This window comes from Aspergillus brasiliensis, assembly GCF_001889945.1.
Source record: "Aspergillus brasiliensis CBS 101740 unplaced genomic scaffold ASPBRscaffold_3, whole genome shotgun sequence".
Classification (NCBI taxonomy): domain Eukaryota; kingdom Fungi; phylum Ascomycota; class Eurotiomycetes; order Eurotiales; family Aspergillaceae; genus Aspergillus; species Aspergillus brasiliensis.
Genome location: NW_027137444.1, coordinates 1,659,270 through 1,677,449, shown reverse-complemented (window position 1 = coordinate 1,677,449; position 18,180 = coordinate 1,659,270). Strand labels below are relative to the sequence as shown.

The window sequence follows — 18,180 nt, the reverse complement described above, 5'->3', positions numbered from 1 at the left end:
CATAAATGTGGTTGTCACTACAGGGGACACAGATGCAGGTGCAACTACTAGTCATGATTCAACTGTAAGTGGAGTATTCCAGCTGAGTGGTGTATCGCTGATGGTGGTCTTTCGACAGTAGCTGCTGCCAAGCTTCCGTTACCCTATGTGCATGTCGTAGTTGCTTCTGACGTGTCGGACAAGTTAGACGGTGGGGCTTAGCTAGTCAAGGCCTCGGTCTCAGGAGTTGTGGAAGAACCTTGGAATAGTGACGGCAGTAATTGTGGTTTTGGATACCTCTGGGAGGCCCTTCACATTGAATTCGCATTGAATTCTTCTTGTTGCTAAGATAGTGGATCTTGGTCAAACGAAGCAGACTAATTCGATTAATGAACCTTGAGATACTGTGGCATACTAGTTCAATCGGTGCAGAGAGAGTGCTGTTGTAATTACCCGTGTTTGATTGTCCCATTGCTTTGCATAGCTCGTCATCAGTAGTAGCCTAAGTGGGCAATGCATCCATCCTTCGTAAGGCTGGAAGGAAGAACACGGCATGGATAACAATGGTGTTAGACTCCCCAAGACAAGGGATCATCCCGCCGGTAGAACATTCCGAGTTTGGTCTGCGCCTGGGCTCGCTTAACACTTTGAGCCATCTCCACAGCACCTAACAGAGTCCAACGTACCGTTCGCGTGGGTGCGGTGTGGTCTGACATCTGCAATTGCACAGACCGGTGGCCGTTAGCAGCTGCAGCTTCCCAGCTTTGCATACTCACTCAACATGGGATGGCCGATGCTGTTACGGGTGTTCGGTGTGAGCATCCCACGGAGTATTAAATGAAGGGGGAGAACGTGGATTTGCTAGCTCCTCGAGGGATGATAGTCGAGATAAATGACAGTCAATATTTCATCAATTATTGATGCCTGATATCAGCCCACGAAGATAAAATTAGCAGATGTGCGGCGCTACGCGATGCACGTCCCTAGCGGATCTAACGGAAGTCAGATAGTACAACCCGTGGTTGACAAGATAATCCCACACCACACACACACACACAGGATGATGTATGCTTGAGGGAATGAGGTGATCGTGATAGGAAAGGAGTAGGAGTAGGGGGCCAGTCAAAAGGAACATAATCAAGGATAACCCATTGGGGCATCACAAGCGAAACGCAAGCGGAGCAGCAAGAATACCCAAGCAATGAAGCATCTACCAGGATGCCCCCTGCAGCAATCATACAGACATACCAACCTGTATCGTACAGCGGTACCTGAAAGTTTCCCGAGGCCATAGCAATCCACCAATCAGCAGCCCGGAATGGGCGGAAATCCCCGGGAAGCCCCATCGGCGGATTTGATTGGCAGCCGCAGTGGATCCCGCGTGTCGGTGCGATACCAATGACGATGTGGCCGGCCAAAAGTACAAGAATTGACAGCTCTACTGGATCAACCACCGCGGTCATGTCCAGAAAAAGTCCAAGAGACACTGCTCACTTAACCTCTCTTTCTTCTCTCTCTATCCTCTTTCAATTCCTTTCTGTATCACATTATCTATAGGAATCACTACGGAGTTGCCCACCCCTCCGGAGAGAGGAGTCCCCACCACCCCCGGCGATCGATCGATTTGATCCCCGCGCAGCCCAGCGATGGAACTCGAATTCCATCAAGGACGAAGAGTGGCGCAGAACCAGATTCCGTCCCAAGCGTACGGTCTCCGAGCCCCAGTGTCGAACTCAAAACCACCGGGGCCGCCGTATAGCATGGATGCGCGGAGTATTCCTCGCTCGATGAGCCGCGGCGCCGCTAATTTGCTCCAGCTCTCCGCTTCCGCTACCATCTCTTCTTCCGCTGCTGTCGCTGCTACCACTTCAACGACTCCTGCTACTACCACAACCACAGTTCCTGCTATTGCTCCCATACCTACAGTTACTACAGCGCCAGCGGGGACCAACAACCCCCAACACCCCACTCCCGACATAGGCCCCGTCGGCACCAACAATGACGGCTGGTCTGCACGCGTACTCGATGAACTGAAAGACCTGCTCCTTCTCCTCAGTCACGATGGACAGGTTCTATACGCATCACCATCATGCTCCGAGGTGACAGGGCTTGAATCGCATATGCTAGAACAGAGCGATTTCTCCCGATTTATTCATGAAGACGATAAGCCTATCCTAGGCCACGAATTGGAGGAGTGCATCAAAACGGGACGTGAAATTCGATGTCACTTCCGGCTCTGCAGACCTGACAATAGCTCCTGTTTACTGGAGGCGCATGGCCATCCACACCTGATGACCGCTGGGACTGCTCCGTCTGTGACCGCAGAATCATCCCAGCGGCAGCAACAGAAGACAGTCTGTAAAGGGATATTTCTCGTCTGTCGACCATACCCCACGCGGGGGTCACAATTACTCGATTCGTTTCTGGAACATAAGATCGAGAATATTCGGCTGAATCAGCGCATAGCCCAATTGAAGGAAGAGGAAGAAGAAGAGGTGAATTCGAGACCGGGACAAACGTCAACAACAACGATGACCAGCACCACGACCACGACCACAACGCGCCAGACGTATGTCTCAACGACACAAACCTCGTTTGCGCAACGGGATACGTCAGTATCCGGGGAGGAGAACGAATCATCCGATACGATCACCACTGGAGATGACGCCGACTCACGATCATTTCTGGAGCAGGTCGGGGATCGGTTGCCGCAGACTGAAGACTTATCTCACATCGACGGGATTGAGGTTATGACGGGTTTGTACTACGGAGAAGGAGAACGATCGCAGGGATTGAGTACGGGAGTTCGTCACGGCCGTCTGATTCGTTGTAATACGGAGCAGCCGAATGCCGGTGCTGCCGGTTCTGCTGTTACTGCTCCCCCGGGTGACCAACAACAACAGCAACAATTGCAGCAGCAGCAGCAACCGCCACAGTCGCATACACAACCGCAATCCAAGAATCCTACAGAGGTCATGGACAGGAAGAAAAGGATGAAAGGGGAGTACATGTGCACGGATTGCGGGACGTCGGACTCGCCCGAGTGGAGGAAAGGCCCGGAAGGGCCGAAAACCCTGTGTAACGCTTGTGGATGTGAGTTTCTCCTCTCCCCCCAAATCATCTGACTAAAAATCACCTGTAATCAGTACTGATTTTTCAACGTCAACAGTACGTTGGGCCAAGAAAGAGAAGAAACGCCAAGATTCGGGGTCGTAGTTGTGGAGAAAACGCAATGAAAAGGAAAGAAAGAAAGAATGGGGCTTGCATGTGTATGGATTGTCGTTTATCTACTGCTTTGCTGCTGTTGCATTTGCCAGAAGGGGCCAAATCGAGCCCTGCGAGGATACCCCTGCTTATGTACTCCTTCGTGTATCGTGCCTTTTTCTTTTTCTTTAGTCCTCCTCGGTGATTTGCGATAGGTCAGGACATTCTTCTTAGCGGCTGCACTGTCACAGCATTTGCACTTGACCTACTTATCTCATTTAGCTCTTATCCTTTGAAGTGATCTGATATTATGACTTTATGCCCGGCTGACCTGAACTATACTCGACTCAGATTGCAACAATAAATCATAATTATAATGAACTCGGCGTAATACCAGTGCGTAAAATGGTATATGAATCAAAGCTCGAGGATGGAGATGTAGGGATTCGAATGGCACCTGCTGATATGTGAATCATCCCTTCTATTGACTAATCCGTCTAAGCATAACTAATCATATCTAAAAACTAGAAATATATCCCTGGTGCGTATATACTCAAGCGATCTATATCTAACAGCACGGAAAGATGAAATCTTAACTTAGCTGCAACGCATCAGTTCTTGTTGGCCCCCTCGTGGACTGCTTCCAGTCCACCCTGGGCAACCTCTTTGACCGAGATTTTGCCATTGAGGATAGCCTTAGTCGTAGCGAGGATAGACTCCCAGCTCTCAAATAGCGTGAACGGGATCTTCTCGCGCTCGCAGAATGTCACCAAATCTGTGAAAGTCAGTAAACTACAGAATGCAAACACTCAGTGTCGGTTCTGTGTAAACGCACCCTTGCCCTTTTTGGCAAACAGCAGATCAGTCTCTGCAGCGGCTGACAAATCGGACACACCATCTCCTGCGTACAACAAGGTCGGGCGCACACTGTCCGGCAGTGCGGCATACGGCTTGATTTCCAGCGACTTGTCGTGGCCGAAGTGGCTAGCAGTATGACGTCAGATCTGGCCCAGCGACCGATTCAAGGATTTTTTTTTCTCCTTACCTATCGTCATGATACTTGATCTGCCAGCCCCCCTCGGAGTTGATGTCCTTGCCATCGCGGCTCTCAACCTGGTTGGCAACGATGTAGAGGTGGTCGTCTGTTTCGCCGCCCAAGAGCGTCTCGAAAAGGGCGCTGATGACTGGAATCATTCCGGAGGACAACACCACGATCGGTACGTTGTTCTCCTTGGACCATTTGTAGAATTCCACAAAGTAGGGATCCAGCTTCATGTTCTTCTTGAGGTACTCGATGCACTCGTTGTAGGGGGTCTTGATGCTGTCCAACATGTCGCGGAAAGCGTCACTTCGCAAAAGAGATTAGTTAGGTGCCTACATTTGCTGTCTGCACTCACGTACCGGAAGCTCATGGTACCTTCAAGGACGGCCTCATTTCCTTGACGGCGCTTTGCGCGCCCGTAGCCAAGGTTATCGATCTTGCGACCAAGTGTCAGTTACATGCAAATTTCCTGGGTGCTTGTTATGTTCTAGAGGGGTAGGTACCATAGCATCATTACCTGCATGGAGTACTTAGCTAGTGAACTTGCTATGCGAACTTTGTCTGTACCTACTGTCTTCGAGGGTGATGGTTCCATCAAAATCGGTGAAAAATATAAGCTTGGGGTTCGTTTTCATATACGGTAGCGTAGTAACAGTCATGATGAAGGTCGTCTGGTTATAATACTCGGCGAAGATAGTTCTGCGGCATCGGTGTTAGCCTTAGTACCGGCTGATATATAGGAACTGAAGAGAGGGCGCCTGTTTATAGCGGGGAATTGGGTGGTGCTCGGAAGTAGATGACGGCAATAAACCGTCCCTGGGAAATGAAACAGGGGAAGCAAACCTAAATCAAAGACCAGACAAGTAGATGTAAAACGGCGGAATATTCGGGGTAGGAAAAGAACGGAGGAAGATGTTCTTGACAGGCTTGGGGAATTTAAGAGAGAGATGGAAGCGATTCAGACTAGAGAAGCAAAAGGAAGAAGAAGAACCCCGCGGTGAGAAAGCAGAGACTACGAGACTAGACTCGATCAGTGCAAAGAGGGATCCATGCGGAGTTCCCCATGATTTCCAGCGCGACACTAAAAGATGAATTGTCCCTTTCTCTGTGGAGCCCGTCTTAATTCTTGACTCTTCTGGGTCTAGCCGACCCGAGAGTATCTTCCCGGAGAGTCTCCAAATCCAGTCCCGAATTTTTGATGCTCGATCTTTCCGGCGCCGAGACTTTTTCGGACACTTGAGGGCATCACTCCCTCCAATTCATTGCACAGCATGGCTCGTTTACTACAATCATTGCGTCGAGTCTTGGGCTTGACCTCTCAAGCTCCTATCCCTCGCTATGCCCGCTCGATCGACACAAATTTCTCCGTCTTTCGGGGTATGTCACACATTTATCCGACTGAGCGCCGTTCGCTCGTTCAAAGTTGCGCGCCATCATACACTAACACATAAACTCCACCACTTAGAGGGAGATAGGGTCGTGGTCCATGGAAAGTCGCCTCTGCTCAGCAAACCTTTGCGAAAGGGTCATAAATCCGATACTCGTCGCGGACAATTGGAGCACGACAACATCATCGGCCGGAGGGTACGGGATCTGGTTCAGGCGCGGAAAGGTCAGTAACTTCCTCATTCCGATTCAAACCCAGCTGGGCGGATTCTAATGGTCTTCATATGAATACAGGCCCTGAATACAGACTCTCCCTCCCTACGCTCGAAGAATACGTTGCCATGACCCCCCGTCTAGTCACGCCGGTACGGACCTGACCACACCGTCAACGAGCACCACCACCACCACCATGATCACCGTCCCTCATTAACGCATGCCAATAGATCTACTCAGCAGACGCCAACCTCATCGTTTCCCTCCTCGACATCCACATCACACCCCCGGCCGAAGGGACAGACACACCGCCTCTCGAAATTCTCGAATCCGGCACCGGCCACGGCTCCCTGACCCTACACCTAGCGCGCGCCATTCAAGGCGCCAACTCTACTCCTCCACCTCTTCCCCCAAGCTCCCAGGTTACATACCTACCCACAAAACCCGGCGAGGTATCGACCCGCAAGTTACAGCCACCCGCAGATGGCGCTTCAACAACGACCGTCGACCCAGACCAAGAGAACTGGGACGCCTGGTGCTCCCAGCGCAAAGCAATCATCCATTCCGTCGACGTAACGCCCAAATCCTCCGTCCACGCTGAAAGCATCGTCCGGGGTTTCCGTCGGGGCATCTACGCAGGAAATGTGGACTTCTATGCTGGACACGTAGAGGACTGGATCGCAGAGCAGAAGAGACAACGTGCACCGACGGGCCTCCTTTCCTCGCTCAAGAAAGATGAGGTTGAGCCGTTCCTCTCCTACGCCATTCTGGATATGCCATCCGCTCATCTACGGATCCCCCACGTCGCCTCGATCCTCAAGCGGGACGGCCTTCTAGCTGTGTTTATGCCGAGCGTGACGCAGATCGGCGACTGCGTGGAGCTCATTCGCCGACAGAGACTACCTTTCGTTCAGGATAAGGTTGTTGAGCTCGGAAACGGTATCAGCAGTGGTCGGTTGTGGGATATTCGGCACGCGGTGAAGAAGTCCCGTGATAATGTGTCGGTGGCTTCCTCCGTCGAAGAGGCTTCTGAGGAGTCCGTCGAGACGGGTGCAGTTGAGACTGAGTCTCAGGATGTCACTGAAGAGAAGACGCCCAAAGAGGAGGACAGTGTGCTGGTGTGCCGGCCAAAGGTTGGCTCACGGATTGTGGGTGGTGGCTTTGTTGGAATCTGGAGAAAGATAGAGGAGGATGCGCGGAGGAGCTGAGCTGAGCTGAGCTGAGCTGAGCTTCATACCGTTTTCCCGCTCTATATGCCTACCTACCTGCAGTATTCTTGGATACCCATTTGTACCATACCATGCATAACATAGAAGAAAGACCTAACTCATGTACTATTACTCAAAATTCACTTACTGTACTAATATGACCAGCATGGGATCAGACAATGTGCACTATCTATCAAAGAAGCACACATGCATTCACCAGAACACAATCTACAACTTCTTGAATAGATGATAATTGAATAGAAAAGAACTTCCAAAGTAAGAGTAGTAGCTGAGAGTGAAAAATAACAGAAACAAATAAGAACAAGAACAAGGCTTATTCAAATATACTAACTAAAACGCACTGACTGCACCACCCCCATCCCCAAATATCACTCACTCCCTATACTAAAATAGTAACAAGGTCAGTCAATCAACCACCCCCCTTCCCTCTTTCTACACCAGAGAAAAGTAAAGGGAAGACGAAATCAACAAATCAACAGCTCAGCTATAGAACGTTCAAGCGTTTCCAACAAATCAACAAGCCAAACGAATAGGCACGTAAGGTAGAAAAGACCGCCGACCAGACCACGCAGCAACAAACCAGCGGCAATCATCAAATCGATCAACCAGTATAGTCACGCCTAAGGATACAAGGACATACACCACACGCACGCACGCACACACACAGGTGTACACATAAGACCGAATTCGCCCGCCTAAGTGCAAAAATGAGATGAGATGACGCAAGGTAGGAAAGAGGAGAGATAGAATCCCGTTCCCTAGGATTCAATCTACAAACAGATTGGAAAAGAAGATGAGAGACTTCGATAAGGAGAAGAAGAAGAAAAAGTATCGTCGTTAAAAGAGAAAAGGCATAATCAGATCCTAACACATACCAAAGCTGGGAGGAACGACGTAGTAGAAAGAGAGCGTAAGAGAGAGAGTGTGTGCGTGAGATAAAATGCAAAACTGCTGCGCCGATGTAACTGACTACTTTCCAAAGATGATGCATAGATACGCAGGTTCCATTTGAACGAGAGTCCGCTGGGCGACAGCAGTAAGCAGGAAGTAAACTCACAAGAATGGAAAGAAAAAAGGAGAAGAAAAGAAACAAGATGCAACAAGAGCATGATAACGTAAGAAGAAAGTAAAAAGAGTAGAAAAGAACAAGTTAACACCACAGACACGCGAAAAGCCCCCAAAGATTCCGAGATAACAAGATGAACCGGCTACACAAACACCAGTCTCGTAAGATTCAACATGCACTGTTCCTTCAATTCCGTTGCGGCCCAAAATCCGCTTCCACAACCTTTCCCTTTTTCCCTTTAACTGTAAACTCCGCAAATAATGCGACATGATCACTTGGAAAATGAAAATTGGGGAACCCGGGCACCTTCTGCAGATACTCCTTGTCCACCTCCCCAAGTAACGCCGAGACATGAAGTGTATTGGAAGTATACCAGATATAGTCAAGGATATCCTTGAAGTCCGGAGTGTAGTTCGTGAAGCTCAGCTCGCCAATCGAGTTGTACGCCGACTTCAGCTTGAACGGGTGCGTCATACCGACCCGACTAAGGTTGCCGTACAGCCTCTTCTCCAGATCGGGATGCGACTCCGTGAGCCGTCCGTGTGCAACCAAATTGTACGCCGCCGACCCAGGTGCCGAGTTGAAATCTCCACACATGAAGAGCGGGATCTGATCGCCGCTGGAATACTCCACAGACGGCGCAGGTTCGGGTGGAGGAGTTTCCGACTCACCTTCTGCTTCCGAGAAGCGGAAGGCAGTCTTGTCGGTACACGGTGGTACTTTCGCGTACTTCTCGGAGAGCTTAGTGATCTCCTCCATCAGAATGGCGGTCTGAATCAACTTCACGTCCTTGAAGGCAGGATCCCAGTAGAGATGCGCGTTCACGACGATGAAGCGGGAGCCTGTCAGCCTGTTCTCCAGGAAGATGACTACCGCAATATGATCTTTCTGCCAGAGTCTGTTATAGATGTCATCTTGACCCTTGGCATCCGGTCGCCGCACTGCTGTTTGACCGAAGTTGATCATCTGCTTATCGAGGAGGATGAACTTGCTTCCCTTGAAGAAAGTGGCACAGCCATCAACCGATTTCGCTTCCTCCTCCTGCATACCCATGGCTCTGCCTCTAGGCCAGTATACACCCTTGTAATCGTTATAGGCCAGCTGCTCCCGGAAGAATCCATTGTAACTTCCTTGGTCGATCTCCTGCAGACAGATGATGTCCGAGTCGTGCGACCTCAGCTCGCTCAGGATAAGCTCGCGTCTGAATTCCCAAGAAAGCACACGTGACGGGGTATAACCGAAGTGACTCGGGGTTGCGGAAGAGTCGCAGAGGGCGTTGTGGGAAAGGACGGTGATCTTTTCGGTGGGACTGTTGGAAGAACTAGCGGTCTCATCCAGGATAATCCAATCTCTATCAGGGGGCGGAAGATGAACTTTTTCGGGTATAAAGTTAGTATGAGATGCATGGTAAGAGCTTTGAGACTTGAGCACAAACCTGGCATTTCTTCCCTCAGATACCGGACGAGGGCTTTGGTACCCTCCTTGATGATCTGAGACTTCAGAACATCGTTCAGAGGATTCCCTTCAATTCCCAGCATCTCTAATCTATAAAGATAGCCCATCTCAAACGGAAGCGTGCGAATGTTGTTATCGAAGAGAAGGAGCTGCTTCAAACTTGTGAGCATACCAATCTCTTCGGGGAGCTCTGAGATATCATTGCTTGACAAATCCAAGTGAGTGAGCTTCCGCAGTTGACCAATCGCCGGAGGAAGCGTCTTCAATTTGTTATGGTTCAGGTACAACTTCTCGAGGAAAGTATAGTGGAACAAAGATGTCGCAAGTGCGCGGAGACCCTGTCCACCAAAATCAAGAGCGTGCCAGCCTTGCCGGGGAGCAGGCTTAGACTTCACCAGGCCATTGCGATCGCCGCTCCCGTTCTCTTGTTGCTCAGGCTGGCTGGGCGCAATCTGGATGCCCTTGGTTTGCTGTGCGACGGTACGGGCGTAATAGTGCGGGGAGCTTGCCTGCCGTGACTCCGCAGCCAACTGAAGTTGCTGCTGCCAATGTTCGTTCATGGTCTCGTCAATATCTTCGTCCACGTTCACATGAGCGCCATTCTGGAGGGGGCCGGGAGTGAAGTGCGGGGTGGCGGCAGCCAATGCCCCACTGGAGAAGTTGTGTTGGTGGTTTATGCTATGAGAGGCTTGATTGTGGTGGGCATGATGATGGGCCTGCTGTGCGGGGTGGGGGTGATGGCTCTGCGATTGGAACTTGGGGATCTGCATGCCAAATCGCTGGTGGGCCTGGCCGCCATTCATCATGACATGCTGCCCTTGATGAGTTTGTGTGTACATTGTGAAAGGATTCAGCGCAGCAGCTTGGTTGATCGGAGGTGAACGTGAGGGAGAAGGAGTGTCGTGACTAAATTTTAGTCTTCCAGTGGGAGAGTTGGTACCGTTGCGTACAAGATGACGTTGGTGAGAGTGCTGTTGCGTTTGTGTTTGGAAAAAGAACTGCCCGGCCCCAGGCTGCTGGAACCTGTAGGTACCATCTGCCATTTAACGTGGCAGACGAGACCGTAGGTCGATTGGTTGGATATTCCTAGGGTAGGTTGAGGCTGGCAGGGTTGGGCTCGGGGAGGCGGCGGTGGCAGGAGAGAGAGGAGTCGGGGATTGGATGCGTTCTCTCCTTCTCTTCAACATGGGGTCCTGAAGCGGAACCACCCCAAACTAAGGATATGCTGGAATCACAACCGCAGCTATTCCGCCAATGCTGATTGTACACAGATGCAGTCCTGGTGAGGTCGAGATCGGGAGAGCGATCGAGAGTCGAACGATACGGCGGGTGTCGGGCGACCGAGACACAAGAGGACGGACGACGAAAGTCTGTTGAGAATCCTGGGATCAAGGTCAGGTTGAACTCTCAAAGGCAAGCCCGCTGGAGGAGAGTGGACAATGCGCACTTGAAATTCAGGTCTGAAGACGTAGCAAAGGCGCCGGCAGCTTGTTGGGATGAGACACAGTCGCCTTGACGCTGCGAAGTGGTTTGCATCGAAGGCGGGAGGTCGCCGGTGTCACGTGATGTCACATCCGGCGGGCGTGATTCGCCGCCAATGGCAAAGCCAAGACCAGCCTGGACAAGCACCTCTACCTAGATTTGGGACTCTTCCTTACAAGAATAACTTCCAGCGACCAGAGAATGCTTTCGAGGTTAACAGAGGTGAAGTCTCTTCAACATATCTATCTTTACTCATAAAGTGAGCATCGCTACCCTATTTACCTCCCCCAGGCGAACGGCAACCGGACAAGATCTCAGCACCGGTCCTTCACTGCCCCATATTCCCAATTATTGAGGGGACTAGGCGATCCGCGGGGGTCACTGCACAAGTAAGGAGGTCCCTCTGCAATGACAGCCCACACGCATTCAGAAGTATTGAAGATATGCTACATCTTGCCTTTTGCATGAAGAATCACGCATCTGAGACAGCATCTGCTTTTGATCTTCAAAACCACGATTGTCCCTGCCATTCCATAGTACTAGGATAGCTTCCACTGGCCAGAGACTTGGCTCATTATCTTATCTATATTAACTTGGCCATATCGCCTGTGCCAACACAACTCCCGTGACCCTATGACGGAGCCCATATCAAGACCACATCTATTGCACTGACACCACAGTGGCTCACTCGCTCGGTTGATTCCGACACCTATTATTTAGGAGGGCTATATGTTACTATTATGCTATATACACCCCTTTATTGCTTTCGGTCACTGACCATTTGGCACTAATTGAGCAAGGTACCAACTAAGTAAGTATGGACACATTTCAGCTAACCGTTGGTTGAGCGCAAAAGGGGCCCATGTTTCCAGAACTGTCTATGGCGTTCTTTTCACTTCTTTGTAGAACAGAACCCCTGGTAGACGAGAACCCATCCCCTTGCGAACCCAAAATGATGCCAAATGTATGTATCTCACGTGAAGAAAATACGAGGTTGTTGGATAATCAAGGTAATTCGGTGGGTAATGACCCTCGTATAGCCCCGGCCAAGCAGTGTTTCAGTAACCAGGACATAAATCTAAACTGCACATCAAACCTTGTACTACATAAAGAAATTTGAAATTTGCCTGCTTTTTCCCAGTGAGCACTCATCTACACAACCGGGCACATATTGACACTTGAAGTTAATTAAGCCAGACACAAATGGCCACTTGTACATTTCACGTACTATTATCTATATTAGCCAGCCATGAAGGCTACAGCAAAGCAACCCCCTTTCTTGGTCAATGATGTAGATCCACCTGAGACACGACTTGTAAAGGAAATATCTATACCGCATTCATCCATCTACTATCAGAGTCCACCGTTATGCAGGCCTATCTGTCAAAACAACGACAAGCAGTGTCTAACCGTCGCAAACAAACCCTCCCCTTGCCGGGGGCCCCAGGCGCAGGAATGCATCGAAACATGCCACACACACAACCCTGCCACATTCCTGCACGCCGGACTCATTCTCCGAGAAAAATGCCTATGGCATCCATACCCTCGTAAGATTATGAAATGCATAGTATGTTCAGAGCAGATCGATCACCCGTACTCACTCACCACGAGTAGTAAGCGCTCAAGCCGGAGCAAAATCAGTAGTTAGTAGTTAGGATTTTGAATGATTGATTGATCAATTCAGCATTGCTTAATTAGTCTTTGTATGCCGAGCACTAAACTCAACACTTCTATCTGTTGTTGCTAAAAGCAAAGCTGCTTGGTTTGCGATCAACATTAGCTTGGTGGATCACGATAAATAACTAATATTAATAGAGGGCATGGCATTGATTTAATATACATAATTAGTAGTCTTGTCTAGCCTATCTTACTAATTGTATAATTGTGTTCAAGTCTATCTATTTGCGCTGCTATGCTAGCTAAGATCAGATCGTCGTCCAAGATAAGCAAGATTTGGTCATGGGATCATGTGAGGGATTTAGGATGTAGAAAAGTGATAAATAGTTAAGTCAATAGTCACCTGGATGGCATAGTTAGCTAGTAGAATTGCTTTTCTTACGGAGGGACTACTAAGTTAGGGTAAGTTGGGTGGTTCTAACATAACTACTAACTTATCGGATAGTTATATGCTCACGAAGTATGACTGCAGTGTGTGAAACAGCATGCTCTAGGTTGAAACTACCAGTTACACATTGTGAATTCCCCCGGCGGTAGTACGGAGTACTATTGACGGATACTGAAGCATGATTACAAGGCAGCAGGGGATACCTTTCAAGCATATCGTCACATCATCATTACTATGATTGCTGACAGTTGTAGATAGTTTCAGACCCTGTCAACAACATTCCAAAACAGCTAGCTCACCATCAGAAACCTCCGACTGGAGGGATATAAACCGATGTTACAGAATCTGACACCCAGATAGTTGCAGATATGACGATCCATAAGCTGACAGCATCACAACCACACGGATAGAAAGCCGTAACTACCAGTCATCGACAAAAGGGGAAAGAAAAAGGGGGGGCGAAGGGACGGAGACTGAGAGAGTATCTACGGAGTAACTAGCGCCTAGAAAGAAAACCACCAGAAGGACCACCGAAAAAAAGCCCAGACAGACCTGTGCTCGGGAAGAATTCCTAACTAGTCCAGTAATTTGTACTCCATAAGTGGGATGGATGGTATTAGTTAGAGAGCAAATCTCTGACAGGGCAACAAGTGACCCGTGCCAGCACGTGTCTTTCTTAGGCCGAAAGTGGCCCCGGCATGCATAATCATCCTGGGCGGCGGAGCGTTGCGACGGCCAGAATCCAACCAACAATTGGATTATTGTTTATTCTCCATTGTAAGCAGTAGTGTAAGAGGCTAGGAGTAGTAAATAGTGAGTATTAGTTATCTGTCTCTGCTCTTCTGGTGGTGATTCTCGGAAAAAGAGGAAAAGCCAACAAATACATGCTTGGTCAGGGGGGATTATCTTGGTTTGATGGAACAGAATCTGGCCTTCGTTAACGAATCTATTACTTATGTAACTTCACCCCATTTGTTACTCTTCCTCCGAGATCCATCGGATTAGAGTAGATTGGGTTGGTCTGGATGGAAATTCAACGACTGAGTGGTCGCGTCGGCAGCGCCATCGTTACTACAAATCACTGCTAGTAGGAGGATTCTTCAGATCCACTCGGCTACCCAAATTTGTACTCTGTAAGTTAGTCAAAATTGTTAGAATTATTAAGTCGCTAGCACCAAAACAATCATGATGTCAAGGAGTCAGTCGGTAGATAGCCTAAGGAAGAAAGCCTGGAGACTAGGCTAGACGGGTCCAAGAATCTTTCTTTCCGTCTCTGAGGCGGGAAAAAAAAAAAGAAGAGAAAAGAAAAGAAATAAATAAAATAAAGGAGACAATTCCTTTGGTTTAATAAATCAATATGTTAATAACTATCTGTTTTGACTTTCCTTGATCAACAACTGCTTCCTTCTCCGCCCCTTAGTCTAACGGACGGATTCCGTCAGAAAGGCAATTTCTCTGCCTTGTGTCATCAGGAGACTTGAGATTGCCCCATCTCCAGGAAGCTCAGCAGCATCTGCCGCGGTTCTTCCAGTTCCGTGGGTTGTCGGCATGTCCGGGCAGGGCTCTATGTGGGCTGGCCTGTGGATTCGGGCGTCAGAACTTGAGTGGGCGACCCGTGAACTTGGGTAAGGGATGAAGCAGGGTACTCGCCAGTGGACGTGCCCAGTTTCATCATTACTACTCCGGTTATCGTTATCAGTCTTGTTTTTTGTTAGCAGCTCAGCCGGCCAGATTTTTGGTGTGCAACAAGAACCACGGATGGCATTTTCTTTGCTGCAACCTTGAATCTTTCTTGGACCATTGAACGTATTCAATTCCAGACAAGGGGCCCAGTTTTGGGCGGTTCGCAGATAGCCGAGACCACTCGAACGGATCTGGAATACGGATTCAGCTCACACTCGATCGGTAGCCTCTTCGAATGTACAGATTCTGATTCTGCATAAGAGAGATCAGATGGCACCGGGCGGAGCAGTGAACGCAAATCATCGAGCCAATAACCCGTAGCTTAGGCTGTTGATCTTGGATGCAGCTGCAGGAGAAAACAGCAGTCATTGGTATCAGATCAGCAGGGCGTATGCAGGCGGTTGGTTAGTATTTGTGTTCGGTTTGAGGAAGAGTTAAGTACGGAGTAGTATGGGAGCTTTTCCGCCACCACCAAGCGGGCGGCATTTCAGCTTCCATCGTCCGGAGTCGCTCGGCAGATACATTGGTATCAGGATTCAACGTTCTAGTAGTGAAAAAATTTTAAAAACTAGAAAGAGTAAAGAAGAGTTGGACTGATTAAAGTTGTGTATCCACGGAGCAGAACTACCTAAAACGCAAGCTGTGAAATAATTCAGTTCGGGGTCCGGAATCCCGCCAGAGTCCAAAGGCAGTCGCAGTCATAGTGGAGTGGCCCTAAGGGGGGTTCATTTAATCGAGCCGGGGCGATTTCGTTTTCGGTCACGATGTGGTTTTTGCCCCCCCTCCATCGTCCTCTCCCTCTCTCCTCACTCATTCATTATTCTTCCTCTTCCTCTTCCCTCTTCTTCTTCTTCTACTTCTTCTCCTCCCTGTTCTCGCTTCCCATGGGTCGAGGCCGCCTGTAACTGTATCCGGACTGCCTCACTTTCGCTTCTCTCCTCCCCGCCCCCTCCAACTAGCGCTTGTTTCACTTCGCCTCCTACTACGCTTTCCCTTTCGAGATTACATTACCATGTCCATAATAATCGCGTCTCGCCCCCGTCCGTGATCGATCTGAGTCGCCATCGTCGTATGCAAGCATGCAAATCATTGTTGTTGCTAGCGGTTCTAGATCGATGACAACCCAATCTTCGCTGCCAAAATGGATATGATGTCAAACGGGCCTGCGACTTTTGCGCCTGCCGCAACTTCAGGCTCCGATCTCCATTCGACTACCAGCTCGGCCGGTCCAACCCTCGCTGCGACATCTACCTCTTCCCTAACCTCTCTCAATGACTACTCCAACTTTCCCCTGATTCGCCAGGGCGATCGCACATATCTTAGAGACCCCGAAAATAACTACCCTCTCCCTTGCGATCTTCAGGAGATTCATCGTCAGACCCTGCGCTCGCTCATGCTCATGCGCGTGTTCGGGGGTCCGTTCTGCAACCCTCACCTCACCGACCGACCCCCAAAGCGGGTTCTGGAAATCGCATGTGGTTCAGGCCTCTGGTCCAGTATGAGCCATGAATATTTCGCGCGTCGCGGCCACCGTAACGTATCTTTCCACGGCATTGACATCGTCTCCGTCGCCCCTGATCTGCGCAAAAAAGGTGTCCATTGGCAATATCGGAGGCACGACCTTCGAAAGCCCCGCCTGCCTTTCCCCGACGATTATTTTGACTTTGTCTTCATTAAGGACGCAGGAATGTGTCCATCTAGCCCGGCGCTGCAAGCGTCCGGATTAAGTGAGCCACTGAGGGTGCTCAAATCCGGCGGGATTTTGGAAATTTGGGACTCCGACTGGGTATTTCGATCCTTGCTTCCCAATCCGGCACCCGCTCGCAAATTAGCGTCGAGGGAACAGGAGACGGCCGATGCGACCGCGACTTACACCTTTTCCTCCGCAACTCCATTCACACGAGTTCAAAACAAGTTTCTCCAGGACTATAACTCCTGGGTTGAAAAGGCCTTTGACCGACGCAAATTGACAGCGTTGCCATGCGCGACAATTGGTTTGTCCTTTAACTCAGAGGTCGACGTATTAGAGAACGTCGATAGTCGCCGCATCGCTATCCCGCTAGGCGAACTACGGTGGGAACGTGAAGGTCATGGGAAGGATCCGGTCGGTGCGTCACGCAGACAGTTGACCGCAGATCAATTGTCTATTCGGCGCACGGCCCTTGTGACCGTAGTTCAGATGATTGAGGGTATGGAGCATATTCTCATGGAAGCTAGCGGTAAGACCAGACATGAATGGGACAGGTGGTGGGCTGCCATGATTGCCGACCTGTTCCAGAAAGGAAGCCTCGCGAATGGAGAGTGCTTGGAAGTAAGTGCTTGGTGGGGACGAAAGAAATAAACGGTCTTTCGGCGAAGAGGATACATGCTCAATTGCCGGTGATCTGGCGAACGCGGGAAAGACAAAAAAAAGACACGGAAAACGTCGTGATCATTGCTCTCTCATATTGGTGATACCCCACTTTTCTCCTTTCAGTTTTGACATATATATATTCCTTGGTGTAATACTCCTGAGAACTATAGAGGCTTCATGGTATATTGAACGGCCGGGATCATTTAATTTTCATAGCGCTGTTTCAAGGTGCGATATCGCTTCAGATAGTACCTGGGCGCTTTCAGTCAGTATTGGCGCTGAAGTTGTCGAGCATGAATTATCTCGATAGTTATGAGACGATGAGTATTCAGAAGCACATGGTTGTTAGGCATAGGTTAATATAGATGAAACAGTATCAAGCCTTACAGGCCTAAACCTTGGACTTTGACATGCTTCACCATGCGTAGATAAGGCGTTGCAGGCAGTCTGGTGCCGACGTGATCCGGTTCATAAGGGAAAGAAGGCTCAAGAGAACTCACAATGCTTCGATTTCTATAGATTGCAGCCAAAATAATCAGATCGATCCGGATTCCTAGCAAACAATGGAAAGAACCGTCACACATACCCTTCTTAACAAACTCCGCTCTAGCGATACCTTTCCGGATCTGTTCCTCATTATCCAGATGCGCCTGGCTGGAAAACGCTTTATGTAACCTGTTACGATAATATTCGTAGCCTAGTGGATAGTTGCGACCAAGGAAGAGCAGCTCTACAGATGGAGTGAAGTCAGCTGGTTGGCTGCGAGACACTTGACACTGAGAAGAAATGACTGGAGGAGAGGGTGCGTCAAGCCGGAGTGATGCACATACCCTTGTATATATGTATCACCTGCGCGCGAAGTTCTGGAGTTGTCATGTTGGATGGTGTTGCCAGTCATTGAATGGATGGGACCAAGACTCCCCGAACGAGGTGGGAAAGTGGAAGAGGAAGAAGTTCAGTTGTTTGTGCTCTGGCAGCTTGAGGAAGTTAGCCGGAACACAACTACCGGTGACGTCGCACGGG

General features: G+C 49.5%; 8 protein-coding genes across 8 annotated transcripts; 4 read left to right on the top strand and 4 right to left on the bottom strand.

Annotated features, from left to right (window-relative positions):
* Nucleotides 1–1,362: 1,362 nt before the first annotated feature.
* Nucleotides 1,363–3,330, top strand: ASPBRDRAFT_39897 (GATA transcription factor LreB). The gene is made up of 2 exons (XM_067624240.1): nucleotides 1,363–3,072; nucleotides 3,149–3,330. Exons 1-2 carry the CDS (start codon nucleotides 1,626–1,628, stop codon nucleotides 3,193–3,195), a joined length of 1,494 nt encoding a protein of 497 aa, XP_067481950.1. The 5' UTR covers nucleotides 1,363–1,625; the 3' UTR covers nucleotides 3,196–3,330.
* Nucleotides 3,023–3,584, top strand: ASPBRDRAFT_39894 (uncharacterized protein). Its single transcript, XM_067624239.1, has one exon. It carries the CDS (start codon nucleotides 3,234–3,236, stop codon nucleotides 3,396–3,398), a length of 165 nt encoding a protein of 54 aa, XP_067481949.1. The 5' UTR covers nucleotides 3,023–3,233; the 3' UTR covers nucleotides 3,399–3,584.
* Nucleotides 3,585–3,611: 27 nt separating this feature from the next.
* ASPBRDRAFT_459120 (putative Phosphoserine phosphatase) lies at nucleotides 3,612–5,295 on the bottom strand. The gene is made up of 7 exons (XM_067625511.1): nucleotides 5,069–5,295; nucleotides 4,797–4,924; nucleotides 4,729–4,742; nucleotides 4,585–4,661; nucleotides 4,229–4,531; nucleotides 4,019–4,167; nucleotides 3,612–3,958 (listed from the first exon to the last, which is right to left on the bottom strand). The coding sequence occupies exons 2-7, from the start codon at nucleotides 4,882–4,884 to the stop codon at nucleotides 3,795–3,797; spliced, it is 795 nt and encodes a 264-aa protein (XP_067481948.1). The 5' UTR covers nucleotides 4,885–4,924; nucleotides 5,069–5,295; the 3' UTR covers nucleotides 3,612–3,794.
* Nucleotides 5,296–5,345: 50 nt separating this feature from the next.
* Nucleotides 5,346–7,032, top strand: ASPBRDRAFT_171968 (tRNA (adenine-N(1)-)-methyltransferase; the record flags this gene model as incomplete). Its single annotated transcript, XM_067619719.1, has 4 exons — nucleotides 5,346–5,602; nucleotides 5,691–5,837; nucleotides 5,906–5,976; nucleotides 6,055–7,032. The coding sequence occupies exons 1-4, from the start codon at nucleotides 5,497–5,499 to the stop codon at nucleotides 7,030–7,032; spliced, it is 1,302 nt and encodes a 433-aa protein (XP_067481947.1). The 5' UTR covers nucleotides 5,346–5,496.
* Nucleotides 7,033–7,274: 242 nt separating this feature from the next.
* On the bottom strand, nucleotides 7,275–8,152 carry ASPBRDRAFT_459016 (uncharacterized protein). Its single transcript, XM_067625509.1, has 2 exons — nucleotides 7,674–8,152; nucleotides 7,275–7,623 (listed from the first exon to the last, which is right to left on the bottom strand). The coding sequence occupies exons 1-2, from the start codon at nucleotides 8,042–8,044 to the stop codon at nucleotides 7,518–7,520; spliced, it is 477 nt and encodes a 158-aa protein (XP_067481946.1). The 5' UTR covers nucleotides 8,045–8,152; the 3' UTR covers nucleotides 7,275–7,517.
* A 22-nt stretch (nucleotides 8,153–8,174) lies between these two features.
* Nucleotides 8,175–10,815, bottom strand: ASPBRDRAFT_459230 (CCR4-Not complex 3'-5'-exoribonuclease subunit Ccr4). The gene is made up of 2 exons (XM_067625512.1): nucleotides 9,555–10,815; nucleotides 8,175–9,492 (listed from the first exon to the last, which is right to left on the bottom strand). Exons 1-2 carry the CDS (start codon nucleotides 10,615–10,617, stop codon nucleotides 8,306–8,308), a joined length of 2,250 nt encoding a protein of 749 aa, XP_067481945.1. The 5' UTR covers nucleotides 10,618–10,815; the 3' UTR covers nucleotides 8,175–8,305.
* Nucleotides 10,816–15,945: 5,130 nt separating this feature from the next.
* ASPBRDRAFT_120639 (class I SAM-dependent methyltransferase) lies at nucleotides 15,946–17,145 on the top strand (the record flags this gene model as incomplete). Its single annotated transcript, XM_067617368.1, has 1 exon — nucleotides 15,946–17,145. The coding sequence occupies one exon, from the start codon at nucleotides 15,946–15,948 to the stop codon at nucleotides 17,143–17,145; it is 1,200 nt and encodes a 399-aa protein (XP_067481944.1).
* Nucleotides 17,146–17,360: 215 nt separating this feature from the next.
* On the bottom strand, nucleotides 17,361–17,876 carry ASPBRDRAFT_118751 (uncharacterized protein; the record flags this gene model as incomplete). The annotated part of the gene is made up of 2 exons (XM_067617191.1): nucleotides 17,361–17,416; nucleotides 17,738–17,876. Coding segments are annotated over 2 exons (195 nt in total), but the record flags the coding sequence as incomplete, so codon positions are not given.
* Between the last annotated feature and the right edge of the window lie 304 nt (nucleotides 17,877–18,180).

Coding starts and splice junctions, on each gene's coding strand:
- ASPBRDRAFT_39897 (XM_067624240.1), top strand. CDS start 1,626: ATGGAACTCGAATTCCATCAAGGACGAAGAGTGGCGCAGAACCAGATT. Junction 3,073..3,148: donor CCTGTGTAACGCTTGTGGAT/GTGAGTTTCTCC, acceptor CAACGTCAACAG/TACGTTGGGCCAAGAAAGAG.
- ASPBRDRAFT_459230 (XM_067625512.1), bottom strand. CDS start 10,617: ATGGCAGATGGTACCTACAGGTTCCAGCAGCCTGGGGCCGGGCAGTTC. Junction 9,493..9,554: donor TCTGAGGGAAGAAATGCCAG/GTTTGTGCTCAA, acceptor TACCCGAAAAAG/TTCATCTTCCGCCCCCTGAT.
- ASPBRDRAFT_459120 (XM_067625511.1), bottom strand. CDS start 4,884: ATGACTGTTACTACGCTACCGTATATGAAAACGAACCCCAAGCTTATA. Junction 4,532..4,584: donor GAAGGTACCATGAGCTTCCG/GTACGTGAGTGC, acceptor TCTTTTGCGAAG/TGACGCTTTCCGCGACATGT. Junction 3,959..4,018: donor GTTTGCCAAAAAGGGCAAGG/GTGCGTTTACAC, acceptor TGACTTTCACAG/ATTTGGTGACATTCTGCGAG.
- ASPBRDRAFT_39894 (XM_067624239.1), top strand. CDS start 3,234: ATGGGGCTTGCATGTGTATGGATTGTCGTTTATCTACTGCTTTGCTGC.
- ASPBRDRAFT_459016 (XM_067625509.1), bottom strand. CDS start 8,044: ATGCATCATCTTTGGAAAGTAGTCAGTTACATCGGCGCAGCAGTTTTG. Junction 7,624..7,673: donor GTATGTCCTTGTATCCTTAG/GCGTGACTATAC, acceptor TGGTTTGTTGCT/GCGTGGTCTGGTCGGCGGTC.